The sequence below is a fragment of the Phodopus roborovskii genome, unplaced genomic scaffold (assembly GCF_943737965.1).
Source record: "Phodopus roborovskii unplaced genomic scaffold, PHOROB, whole genome shotgun sequence".
Lineage (NCBI taxonomy): Eukaryota > Metazoa > Chordata > Mammalia > Rodentia > Cricetidae > Phodopus > Phodopus roborovskii.
Window position 1 is genome coordinate 32,972,643 of NW_026126567.1, and position 12,960 is coordinate 32,985,602.

At 46.1% G+C, this 12,960-nt stretch overlaps 1 protein-coding gene across 1 annotated transcript in view; it reads left to right on the forward strand.

Annotated features, from left to right (window-relative positions):
- Positions 1–12,960, forward strand: part of Vstm4 (V-set and transmembrane domain containing 4) — an 83,383-nt gene that overhangs the window by 24,889 nt on the left and 45,534 nt on the right. The window contains exons 3-4 of the mRNA XM_051202568.1: positions 2,864–2,932; positions 10,175–10,282. Of these exons, the coding sequence (XP_051058525.1) occupies positions 2,864–2,932; positions 10,175–10,282 (177 nt within the window). The remainder of the gene's footprint in view (positions 1–2,863; positions 2,933–10,174; positions 10,283–12,960) is intronic.

A 12,960-nucleotide genomic window follows, 5' to 3' on the forward strand; every position in this document is an offset into this window, starting at 1 on the left:
CATCAGCTCCAACTTCACATTTTACACGTGACTCACTAGACCCTCAGATAACTCTGAGGCCATAGATCTGGGACTGGGACTGTGGTTCTGCACTTGTGACAGATTTCTCAGTGACATTGATGCTGCTGACTCCTGGATCATGTTGGAGGATAGTCTCTGGACTATGATGGCTTCTTTCACCTCCTGGAGCTAAGCTACTCTATTCGGTGTTGGCTTTCATCAGGACTTTCTGGTATCATCCTTTCCCAGGCTTAGTAGATTGAAGATTGAGGTTGTGAAAACCATTCATGGTAGTTCAGGAACTGGATGGATGGCTGAAGGGTACAAAGTGCCTGGATAACATGTAGAATAGACCGCACATCAGGCTTCTTTGGACCTTGAGCCCGATTAAGCTTACTTAACTCTCCCGCTATACCTTCCTCTCTACTGCTTCTTTCCTCCACTCCAATTTGCTCCCCACCTTTCCAACATGACTGTTTCACCTAAAATGCACCAGTCCCTTCAAACTCCACTACAGTTCATGATAAACACATGCCTATTATTTTAAATCTGGAATCTTGCTTGCTTTGTCAGCCAGAGGAGTATAGGAGTTCTAGGTTAAAATAAATTGAGCAGGGAGGGGAAGTAGAGTTTGCATAACTCTCTCTCTCTCTCTCTCTCTCTCTCTCTCTCTGAGGTCATGTATGCAATGAGAGTTCAGTCTTGGAGATCCAGGTTGCTTTCTGTAACACACACACACACACACACACACACACACACACACACACGTTACTTGTCATCTTGCCATCCTCCAGAATAATCTCAAGTGAAGGTGATACAACTACTGGTTTGAAAGAATGTGAGTTCTTCTGGAACAGGAGTTTCCTTTAGGAGTGGAGAGAATTCTCTCTGGATTTCTGATTTCTGAACACATCTCTCTGTATTCCCCAATTACACATTCATTCATTCATTTTTAATTTTGAACTTTATATATGTGAGTATTTTGCCTGTAAGTTATGCCTGTGTACCATGTGTGTGCCTGAACCCCAGAGAGGACAGAAGAGGGTGTTAGACCCCAGAAACTGGAGTTACAGAGGTTGTGAGATGACACCGGGGTGCTGAAAATTGAGGCTGGTTCCTCTGGAAGAGCAGCCAGCACTCTTAACCACTGAGTCACTTCTCCAGCAGTGTGCACAGTAATTTATGAACTTCTGTACTTGCTCTTAGATAGGCTAGGAGATTACAGGGGAGGCCAGTTGTCAGACGCAAAGATCTCCGGAAGTTCATCTGGAACTGCTCAGCAGGGGCTGCAGAGAAAGTGACAGCCAGGATGTTTTGAAGGCAAACGTAGTATGTGAGGACTATGACAAATAGTCCAGGCTTCCTGTTGTGGAACCCAGAGGGGCTAAACCAAGAAATGAACCACACTCTAAAATTACAGCTCCTAAGAATTCAAAACCTGAGAGGGTTAAGGGGATCGTCAAGCTTCTCCACCTGGCTTTCAGGGAACTGGAGACTTTTCTAGAGACTTTGTGATTTGTCTACTAATGTCTGAAATTCAATCTGGAAAAATTCTCAGACACGCCGAGACAATGTCAAAATCAGAAGAATGAGAGATCATGTCTGTGGGCCATATTGCTGTGGAAGTTGTCAGGCATGGCTGTTGAAATTTATCACTAAACATTGAGGAAATTAGGTGAGAAACTGGAGGGTTCATTGGAGAACTGAGATATGTGAAGAAGAATTAGACAGATAAGCCAAAGCTGAAAGATTACATAAATGAAAATACTGAGTAAATAGGCTTTGTGGCAGGTTAGACACACATGAAGACAAGATTACCTGTCCAGAAGACACCTCAAAATCAAATATCCAATAAGTGCCAAAAACAACAAAAGGGCAGAAAATAGGAATTGAAATCTATGACAATAATTCAGAAACATATAAGAGGTTCAATAAAATGAAATTAACACACAGGCCATGCTTGCCTTATTGCTGGTCTCTCATACTAATTCGATCTGCATTCCACCTGCCTTTTAAAAATTCAAGTCTTCCATTCTCGTCTAGAGCTCTTCACTTGTGACAGTCTAAATCTAAATTCCTGAAATTTGATTCAAATGTAAATTTAATGTCTTGGTCAGACAACCATGTTTTAAGTGCTCAGTAGCCACACATGACCAGTAGCCGATGACCTGGACAACACTCACATGGAACATTTCTTTTGACACAGAAAGTTCTATTGAACATTCAGATCAATCCCTGTGTTGTGTGTGTTTTGTTACTGGGTTTTGTTGTTGTTGTTGTTGTTTGTTTGTTATTGTCTGTTTAATTCCCTAGTGTGATGTTCAAAGTTATATATATATATTATAACCCAACCCTTTCTACTGGAAGCAGAGTAAATCCAGTGATCAACCAATAAACAGAAGAAGACAAAATGATCTCAAGACAGGAGCCTGTTGTCTTTCAGAGAGTCTTGCACACAGAGTGGTGCTCAGGGCCTGATCCTGCCATTGCATGACTCTGGGTGTTTCTGTCTAGAAATAAATGCCCAGCCCTGCATCATGGAAGATGGTAAAATCATCAGGGAAATGGTGGTTTGGTTTTGGCTCCATCAAAAAGCTCTTTATACTTGAAGTGTTTGAGGCAGGTGCGGCTTTCATTAAGCTGTACTTTGGCTTTTAAACCCAGACAGGTTTCTCAGCTGTTTGGTGTATGATGCTGTGTTCCTCCTTGGTATCTGGGTTGTGATGACTTGAAGCAGTTTTGTTAACATGGACATTATAAATTTAAGAGACATTGGTACCGTGTGGCACTGTTTGAGGTTACATCATGGGTCAGGGCTGTAAGCTGCTGTGTGTCATGATGTCTGGTCTCTTTGTGTTTTCAGTGATCTCCCTCAAAGCTACTGAAGATTCATCATTTGAGAAAAAGAAAGTGACCTGGGCATTTTTTGAAGGTAAGTCTGGGGCCTTGATGGAGCCTCATTTCTAGACAGTAAGAAGGGAATAAAAAAGAAGGGGGTGGAGATTTTGGTTTCTTTACGTTGTCATAGCATCCAGTTATGTTCCTGGACTGATCTCTGCGAGAGTGAGATGGGAGTCCCTAGTGGGGAAAGTGCTGTGAAAGCCCTAGTCTGCCCAGTTCTATTTGTTTCCTTGTCCCCATCCCCATCCCCACCCCACCCCTGAATCCCTCTCCTGAGTAATAATAAGGAGAGCCTTCGATGTGATGCAAAATTGAAGACTACTTCCACTAAAGCAACCTTTAATTCTTAGTTGCTTCAAAAGTTAGGGGTTCTAGAAGAGTATGAAAGTGGCAAGCAGAGGTTTTCATCCCATGTGAGAACCACTCAAGGAGCTTTAAAAACCAGGATGCCTGCAGGAGATTCTGACTCAGTTGAAACTTACTAATACCTTCCACTTGATTCCATCATGCAGCAGGCTAGCATCCCCCTCCTGAGAGACAGTTGCTGGCAGCAGCCCCACCTGGGAGCTTGTTATGACTGCAGGCTGAACCCTGAGGTGGTGCCTTATGGATTTGGGAGACTGTAGCAGTCGGTCTTGATGCACTTTGCAGCATGGTTTGAATCTCTAAGACGCTTGGTGTAATTAATGTAAACCTCTGGCGTCCCTTCAAGTATGAGTGGTGTTCTCCACAGCGGGTGCTTTTGGCCCTGCAGGGGCCACCTTTGCTGGTCTCAGGAGACAGTTTTGGTTGCCTCCAGTGTGAGGATGCTACTAGCATCTTGTGGTTAGAGGCAATGTACGAGACAATCCCCACATCAAAGAATTCTGCCTCCAAATGCCAAGAGTTGGGAGGTTACAGGTCTGTGTCCCAGAGAAAAGGACAGTAGAGAAATGCTCATCACAAAGCAACTGAGGGTTGTGACCATGAGCAATTGTAGTGCGCATGCTACAATCTGTTCCACTAATCGGGTGAAAGCCTAGAGATTTAAATAAAAGACAAGACAGCAGGTCATTCATGCAACAGGAATACTGGAATGCTGTTTATTGAGGGGAAGAAGCAGGCTTATATACTGACTCACAGCACAGTGAAAAACAATCAAGGGTCAAGTGTGCAAGTTCTCGTAGTTCCTTCCCAGCTGATGTGTGTTAACAAATCAGGCAGAGTACCGAGAAACCGAGAACTACTCAGGTGCAAGATGTTCCAGCCAACAGCTTCAGGCTTGCTAAAGGTGCCTTGGGGGGTCATGCAGGGCCCTATAAGCAAAGGCATCATGTGCTCTAAGTTCTCAATCAGAGCCTTTGATTAGGGGGACAGTGCTTAATGTCAATGGGGTCAGGGCAGTAGTGGAGAAGATGCCTCTACAGAGGACCTTTGGAAGGATTTGTCTTGTGAAGCCTTTGGGATGACTGATGAGGAATGAGTTGGTCAAAGGGGCTAAAAGAGGTGTGCCCCCCACCCCTGTGAGACAAACCAGATAGTAGGTAGCAAAAGAGCCAGCCTAATGGGGACAGCACAGGAATTTAAAGCCACCTTTCCCAGTTGCATGTTAGACACAGCCATCTCCTTGAAAAATTCCACTCTACTTGGGGTTGGCCACTGCCCCCCCCACCAGTTTGCCAGGACTTACTATTTAGTTTTATACTTGTAAGTAGTTGTTTTTGTTTTGTTTTCTCCCTCAGATCACATTTTATCCAATAATGAATCTTTGTATTTCTGGAATCTTCACCAACACTTCATAATTGCCTTTTTTCTAGCAAGGCAGTCCCTAGTTCCCTTCCTCTGCATCTCATTTGGCTTCCTCTTGGCCAGAGATAAAAGTGGTGGCTATCTTCCGCATAGAGGGAAGATGTGGGTTTTCTCTTCTCATTGCAGTGAGCGGAACTGAGGCAGTCTGGCCGAGCTTCGCTCCATGCCTCCGAAGCTGTCCGCACTGGTGTTAGGATGGGATGGGACAATGGCAATGGCTCTCTAAGGAACATCACTGAAGAATGTGCCAGAGGGGCCCTGGCTCCACCTCTGCAATTCTGATGAGCACACTGGGAGTCCTGTGATCACAGGTGTGAGGTAGCTTTGATGGGAGTGGTCTAAGGACCGTATTTTAAAACTGTAATGGTATATATATATTAAAAAAAAAAAAGACCACTTGGAAAGATGGTAGCAGTCAGTCTTGACACACTTTGCAATATGATTTCAATTCTAAGACCCTCTGTATAAATTGGCAACAATTTTTAATTCTACCAATGTAGACTTTAAGCTTAACTCCCACCTTAACTATAAGTGTAATCTGTGGTCCATCATGAACTTTTTTTTTTTTCAATAGAGACAGTCAAACCCTATCAAAGACTGGGGGTTGGCATTTTCCCACGCATCATGCATGCCCCAGGGTAGCAGTTTTCATACCTTCTTTCCCTGTGTTGGGGTGGTGGTCACGACACTGGTGGTAGCAGCTGTAGCAATGTCCCTGTGTTCCGTTGTTTTTTTTTTTTTTCTTTTTTTTTTTTAACACACCACAACTTTGGCAAGGTCAGGGGTGTAGTTGAAAGTCTCTGGCACAGGATCTCAGGCCTTTTGCCCTTTTGTTCCTGATTGGAAGAGCTTCCGTGTGGGTTGTGGACAGATATCCATCCTCCTGGGGCTGAGCTGGGCCTGGCTGTGTGCCTGCCCAACAAAACACGCATTGATTGTCAGGGCTCTTGATGAGATATTGGAGTGAGTTAAAATCCCTCAGGGCTATCACTCAGGTATTTTGCCCTGAGCAAGATGGTATTACAGGCTACATTAAAAACTAGTGGAAGTACATGGAGTTTTATTGCCGGAACAGCTATTCCCTAGGCTCTTGCCTTTGAACTGGAAATGCAGAATACTGACCCCGGCTTTCTTGCCTGTGGTTGTATGTGTATGGTATGGGGGCGGGGTGTGCTTGGTTGTGCTAAGGAATGCTGGGGTCACCCAATTTTAAGGCAGCACTGAATAAATACTCTGTTGGGTTGCCAGGCAACAGGTGCCTTTGTCCTGCCTGGCTTGGTTTGCAGTCTGGGAGGATGGGCAAGAGCTGGCACACAAGTATTGTCACCCTGTGTTGGCCTCTCTGTGGCATGCACAGTCACAGCAGCCTGCTGGTCCTACCATCTGCTTTGAGGAGACCTGGACTTTTTGCAGCTTGTCTAAAAAATGGCAGTGGCGCCTTTAGCAGTCCAGTGGCCCCCCCAAAAAAAATTGCAAAAAGATTTGAAGACTAAAAGATGATGTTTGCTATTGAGTGTGCAGCTATTGGTAATAATTACTTTGTTACGCATATATTCATTTTTTGCGCTTATTTGTTTATTATTTATTTGGGCAGAATGAAATTCAGTGCATCCCGCCATCTCTGCTTGTACTTTCCCACAGTGCTAAATCCCCAGTCTTATGTGGTCATTCATTCGTGTATTCATTCATTTGGTACCTTGGGCCTCATGCACGCCATGAGCATTCTACCACCAACCTACACACCCCAGTCTCCCTCCCTTGAGGCGTTTAAAAGCTGGTTTTGTTGAGTTGAGGGCTAAAGTTTTAGTATCACCCTCCAAACAATGTTATTTGGCTAGGCTTGATTTTGAGCCATATATATGTATATATTACACTAACTAAAGGACATGTGTGAAGATAGGGTGACATCAGGCCAGAATGACCACCTCTAGAACATAGTGCAACTTGCCTGAGGCTGTTCACTGTGAAAAGGAGGCCGAAGTCTTCTGATTTTGTGGCCCTGGCTTTGGGTTAGCTGTTGTTTACAGAGAAACCTGGGGTCAGTAGCAGATTCACTGTTTTTAACAGGTTCGCCCTCCTTTATGTAGTAAAAGGAATGCTTGGCACAGGAGAAGAAGTCAGAACATCTCAGTACCGATTGCTGCCTAACCTGGGGAAAATGGATGTGCAGTTTTCCTCTTCCTGTGAAGTGACACATTTCAAGGGTCCCATGGCTCCAAGAGCAGAGCAGAGAGCATCCGCTGTCACCCATGCATGTGGACCCATATCCGGGTCCTGCTGGCAGGTGGGGTGTCCATTGCCCCCAGGGCCTCTGTGCTTGGTAGAGCATCAGAGCATTGCATACTGGCCAGATGTTCTGTGATTCTGCAGCCATAGCTGCCCAGGAGAGCTGACTCCCTCTGTGCTGTGTCTAGGCTGAGACCAGAAAGCACAGCTAGACCTTGAGTTCTTTGCCTTATACCAGGAGAGAGCATGCCCAGGATGTGTGCGGTGTGTTGTAGGGACATCTGTCAGGAATGGCAAACCTCAGAGCTCACCTGCAGCCTGTTCCTTCTTGGTCCCTTTAGTCTGGAAACCATAGAGAGAGCACATGAGTGCACAGACTGGTGGATGTGGATGTTTTAACTTTGGGGCCTAGAGACTTTAGTAAGTCAGTTTTTTCCCTCCTGTCCAAGAAGAAACTGAAGCCAATTACCCTGCCTTTTTAAAATCGGGGCTGACATCTGACTCCCTTAGAGGTAAGCTTTGTCTCCATGTGCCCCAGTTCTGTCTGGCTCAGCAAAGCAATTGAGTTATTCACCACTTTTTTCCTATGCCAGCCAAGTTCCTGGAGTAATTTGCTCAACAGTGAATAAATCAGGACTGGCTTTGGGGTCACAGGATTTGGACTGTTCTGTATCCTGGTATCCTGTCCTTAGTTCGGGTCTGTGACCTCAGTGGATCATGACGACTTGTCTCTCTTAGAATCCATGCGTCTCATTGTTGAGTTTCACATTGTTGAAGCAGAGCAACAAGCCTGTTCTCCCTAACCATCCCAACCTATCTGTCTATAAAGCCACACATGAGGGCACACTCCCCCCCCCCCAGACAAAAGCAGTTGAACTTTACTGCCAGCGATAAGCCACTCTGTTTCCAACTAGACCTCCCCACACCCTGTGACTTTCCACCCCTGTGACTTCCCACCCACTGTCGCCTGGCTTCCACTAGGGCTTTCCCAGTGTCTTCTGCATGCATGGGAAAACCCCATGGGTGCTCATGCCCAACATCGGATGCACTGAGGACCCTCCCACAGTGCTTCCTTCTCAAATTACTACTCTCCCTCCAGCTTCCTGCTCTGCTTGCATTAGATTCCCAGGGTCCTTGTGGGAGACCCTTCCTTCTGCCCAGCCATCTGCTGACTCTCTTAACTCTTAATAAAAGTGGTCTGGTATACTTGTGAGGCCCAGGATAGGCAGGGCTACATAGAGAGACCACACACACACACACACACACACACACACACACACACACACACACACACCACACACACACAGACACACACACAACAAACAAACAAACAAAAACATGACCAAGGAAACTTACAAATGAAAGCATTTAATTCATGGTTCCAGAGCATTAGAGTCCATGACAGTGCCAGGGGAGCATGGCAGCAGGTAGGGATGTACTGAAGCATAGCTGAGAGCTCACGTCTTGATTTGTAAGTGCAGGGCAGAGAGAGCACATTGGGAATGATGTGGTTTTTGAAACCACAAAGCTGCCCCCAGTGACACACCTTCTCTAACAGAGCCACACCTCCCAGTCCTTCCCAAACAGTTCCATCAGTTGTGGACCAGACCAATTATTCAAATATATGAGCCTCTGGGATATATTCTCACCCAAACCTCCTCATTTACTTACATTTATTTTGTGTGTAGAGATGTTTCTTTGCATGTACATTTATGTACCGTGTGTGGTGCCTTCAGAGGCCAGTAGAGTGTTGGTTCCTCTAGAACTAGAGTTACAGACAATTGTGAGCCACAATTCAGGTGCTGGGAACCAAACCTGGGTCATCTTCAAGTGCTTGGTACAGCCCCTAAGGTTGCTGTTGTTGTTTTTAATAGTTTTGATCTGTGATTGATTAGAATTTGTGGATGTGGAAGCTGAACACACAGAGACAACTACACTTAATTTTTACTTCAAACTTCTCAGTAGCCAGGAACAGAAATCTACCCAGTCTAGCTTAGATAAAAATGTTGACTTACTCTAAGAACATGAAAGGACTTACTGACTCCAGGCATGGATTCTTCTAGGCCTCTCTAGGGCTCTAGCCAAGTAGGAAATTCAAAAGAACCTGAATGTTGTGAATCTATTTCCTCTCCCTTCTCTGTCATTGGTCACCTGTATCTCCAAATTCCCCTTGGAAGCCGCCCACTGCCACACCCGCTACATGCCATTCCAGGACACTGGTTTGCTTTCAGTTAAGGAGTTATCAGGCTGCTTCTCTGTAGCCCAAGGGTTTTACAAGGGAGCATTCCTATTGACTCAGAGGTTTGGCTAGAAACTCAAATCTTGAGAACATAATGTGAGATGAAATGAAGCATCACATTTATGAATTCTCATCCTAGAATTCTTTGTTATGAGGAAAACAGGTAGAAACAATGAATAGTCAATGATAGATGGTTTGGACAATTATTCAGGGGGCTGGAGAGGTGTTTCAGTGGATAAAGGCCCTTGCTCCCATTACAAAGGGCCAGAGTTTAGTTTTTAGCACCCACATAGCATGGCTCACAGCCATCTGTCATTCTAGGGAATCTGATGCCCTCATCTAGCCTCTATATACATACATACACACACACACACCTAAAAAAAAAGAATTAGTATTTTTATTTTTGAAAGTTTTCCAAAATAGCTCTTCCATTTTCAATCCCACCAGTTGGAGTGTCCTTATCAGCATTCTGAATGATGTGTGGACAGTCTCATTCTTTTACATGTCTTCCATTACTGAGCAAGTTGGATGTATTAACGTGCTTATTTACCACCTGGGATTTCCGTCTGGTGAAATGTCTTTGCGTGCTTCGCCCACTTTCCAGGGAGGATTCTTGCTTACTTTTTTTCACAGTTGATTTTTGAGAGCTCTTGACATGCTGTAGATACCACTTCCTGTTTGGGTCTCTGGTTTTAAATGCTCTCTCCCAACCTGAAGCTTGACTTTTTGTCTTTCTCATGCATCTGTTCACAGAGCATGAGTTTTCAGTTATGGCGAAGCAGGTTTACCTTTTCTAAGGATTGAGCTGGGTGGCGGCCCTGTCCCTGAGCTGTGTCCCTCGCCGTTGAGGTTTTCTCATAGGGAGAATGCCTCTGATGACAAGTCTAGGAACCCTCCCTCTTAGATTTAGATCTGAAGGTTTTCCTTTTGTACAATTCCCCCCCAAAGTCGTTATAGTTTACTCTTAAAAGTCTTTGGTGGTTTGTTTCGAGTTAATGTTTATGATAATGTGCCCTTCAGATCTCTATATGTATGCCGTCCTGGTGTGCTGCGTGGGGATCCTCAGTGTTCTACTCTTCACCCTGGTCATTGCCTGGCAGTCTGTGTTTCACAAGAGGAAATCCAGAGGTAAGAAAACAGATAAGATCATGTCTGGAATGGGTAGCCACCCACCCACACACACAGGCAGAAGATGTCGGGCAAAGTATCACCTTGGTGGGAAGGCCTCCTGGGTCAGTAATTGTTTGCCCTGAAGCAGAAAGCAAAGTGAATGAGGAGACTTGCTTCTCACTGCAATAAACTAACCACTGTCATGCCAGCTAAATTCCCTTCCTTGAATCGCTCCCTTCCTGGAGCTTTGGGTTCCTTAACTGCTATCATGTTATTCATCCCGTGGAGTCTGGGGCTGTGGCTGTAGCAGCCTGGCACTATGTTTTGGCTCACCCTCTTCAGAGTGAATTTTGGGGCCAAGTTTCTGAAATAAGGGACTTGCAAATGTCTTTTTGGCAGGCAGGTGGGACTGGGCCATCTCCCTCTGTTCATTTCCTGTCGTATTTTCTTGTCAGTGTCCCTGACCCCTGGAGTCTGGGCTCAGTTCTTTCTCCTTCAGGCCTTTTTTCCCATGACTCCTATCTCCCTAGGAACATCACTGTCCATCCTAACCACAGCCCATCTCTCTTTCGAAGCTCAACTTCCCAATCCAGCAGTTCTGAGAATCTGCCTGGCTGTCTACCTCTGTTCTGTTCTCTGATGATGGCTCGACAGACCTTCTTCTAGGGTGCTGGCTGCCTCCTTGAGCTTTTCTTCCTGTAGAGTCCTCTCTTGAGTGCTCCTCATGCAATCCTCCTGAGAACTTCCAAAACGAGTCGGGGACACAGTTGCTCTCAGAGGTCACCAAGACTGACTGAGTCCATTTTCAATGGCACTCCTCACTTAGCAACCAGGGACTCAGCTTCTATCTCTCTCCTTCCTCATGGAGACCCAAGTGACAGGAATGCACCAGCCTGAGAGCTGGGAAAGAAGAGATACTCAGACCCCTGAGCACATTTCTGGCGACGTGTGAGTAAATCATGCATCACTGTCACTATTAGTCCCAGCTTGTGGATCTGGGAAGAGTTCATTTCTGTTCATGTGCATAGGGACCTTTAAACTGGGAAACTGAATGACAGCTAAGAAGGGGACACTCCCCCAGGGATGTGGCCAACACTGGGGAAAGCAGGAAGAGAGATGGGCATCCAGGGGCTGATACCATATGAGACTGTTTCTCTGGGGAAGGAGGAGAGGTTCTGGGAGAGCTGCTGTTGTCCCAGGGCTCAGCAGCTGAGACCACTGCCATCCAGAAGACCTGGGTTCAATTCTCGCCACTAACATGATGGTTCACAGAGGTAATTACAGTTCCAGGGGATCTGACACTCTCTTGGGGCATCCTCCAGCACCAGGTAGGGACATGGTGCACTGATATACACACAGGCTAAACATCCAGGCACACAAAATAAAACAAAAAGGTCTGTTATTGTGGAAGAAATGGTAGGGAGAGCGAGCGGTTCTGCCGATGTGCAGCTGGGGCAACAAGAGGGCCTCAGGGTCCTGCGGCCGTCCGCAGCTTCCTTCTCCACACAGGAGCCCCTGGATGCTTTTTCCCCTTGAAATTAAACCAAAGCCAGCAAGCACGGGAGACAAAGGTTCCATCAGTAGCTTCCATGGTCTGGATGGGGTTGACAGGGAGCAGAGAATAGCATGCAGACCTTGACATGGAGCCAGGGGTACAGGCCAGCTCTCCCTCCCCTAAAGCCTGGGTGTTTCCCACCAGACTTATGTTTTATCGTCCTGCTCTTGGGTGCCTTCCTCCATGGCATCTGCCACCCCATCAAACTATCCCAGCATTTCTCTTGTTCCCAGTCCTCAGCTGCTTCTCTGAGCTTGTGGCAAATGTTGCCCGTGGGTGTTGGCCCTATGCCTCCCTTCCGGAGAACCCTGTGTGAGGCAGAGACCATGCATGTGACCCATCCTCCTTGGAATTTGGCTTGTGACAGATGCTCCACAAATGATGAACAAATAGATTTGCTTCCCAGCTGCTCTGCTCTCAGCTGCTGGAGCTTAAAAGGCACTAGCGGTTTCTAGGTTGGGTGTGTGCTAAGGGCAGCTTCACCAAAGCTTGGGCAGACCCTGTGGACTTGAGCTTCAGACCCTGTGGACCTTAAGGTAGGACCCAGGAATCCAAGAAAAGCCAAGAATGGCAGACTGGACACCCAGGAGCACCTGGCATCTTTCTCCACTTACAGAGAATCTGAAAGGAAAAGGATACTGGCTTATCACCCTCCCCTCCAAGGTGGGCTCCAGAGTGGCCACCTGTGTTCATCTAAAGCCCTACTCAGCTGCCAAGAGCATTGTCTGAGCACCTGTTACAGCCTGGACATATGGTTCTACTCCCCACATCTTTGTATAGCCTGCATGGTTCCCATGAGACAGAGAGTGTGATAATATCCCTACACTAGCAGTGGCTGTACCTCAGATGCCCTACTTTTCTGTTCTGGAAAATCTGAGACCTCTGAGGATGGCCTTTATGAAGGAACATTCCTCCAGCTTTCCATGGAGGTTGTTGATGAGGTTCTTCCCATGCAGATGTGCCTGGCTTCTGTGGTCCCATGTACATCTTTTGATACCTCTGAGAGGTTTCAGAGAGGACAATAATCTTTTTAGGTGATTCCTAAAAGCTTCATAGGATGTGTTTGAAGACATGGTGTTATGGTTTAGGCATAAGATGTTCCCACCAGAGGCTCATGTGTTTGAGGCTGGGTCCCAAGCAG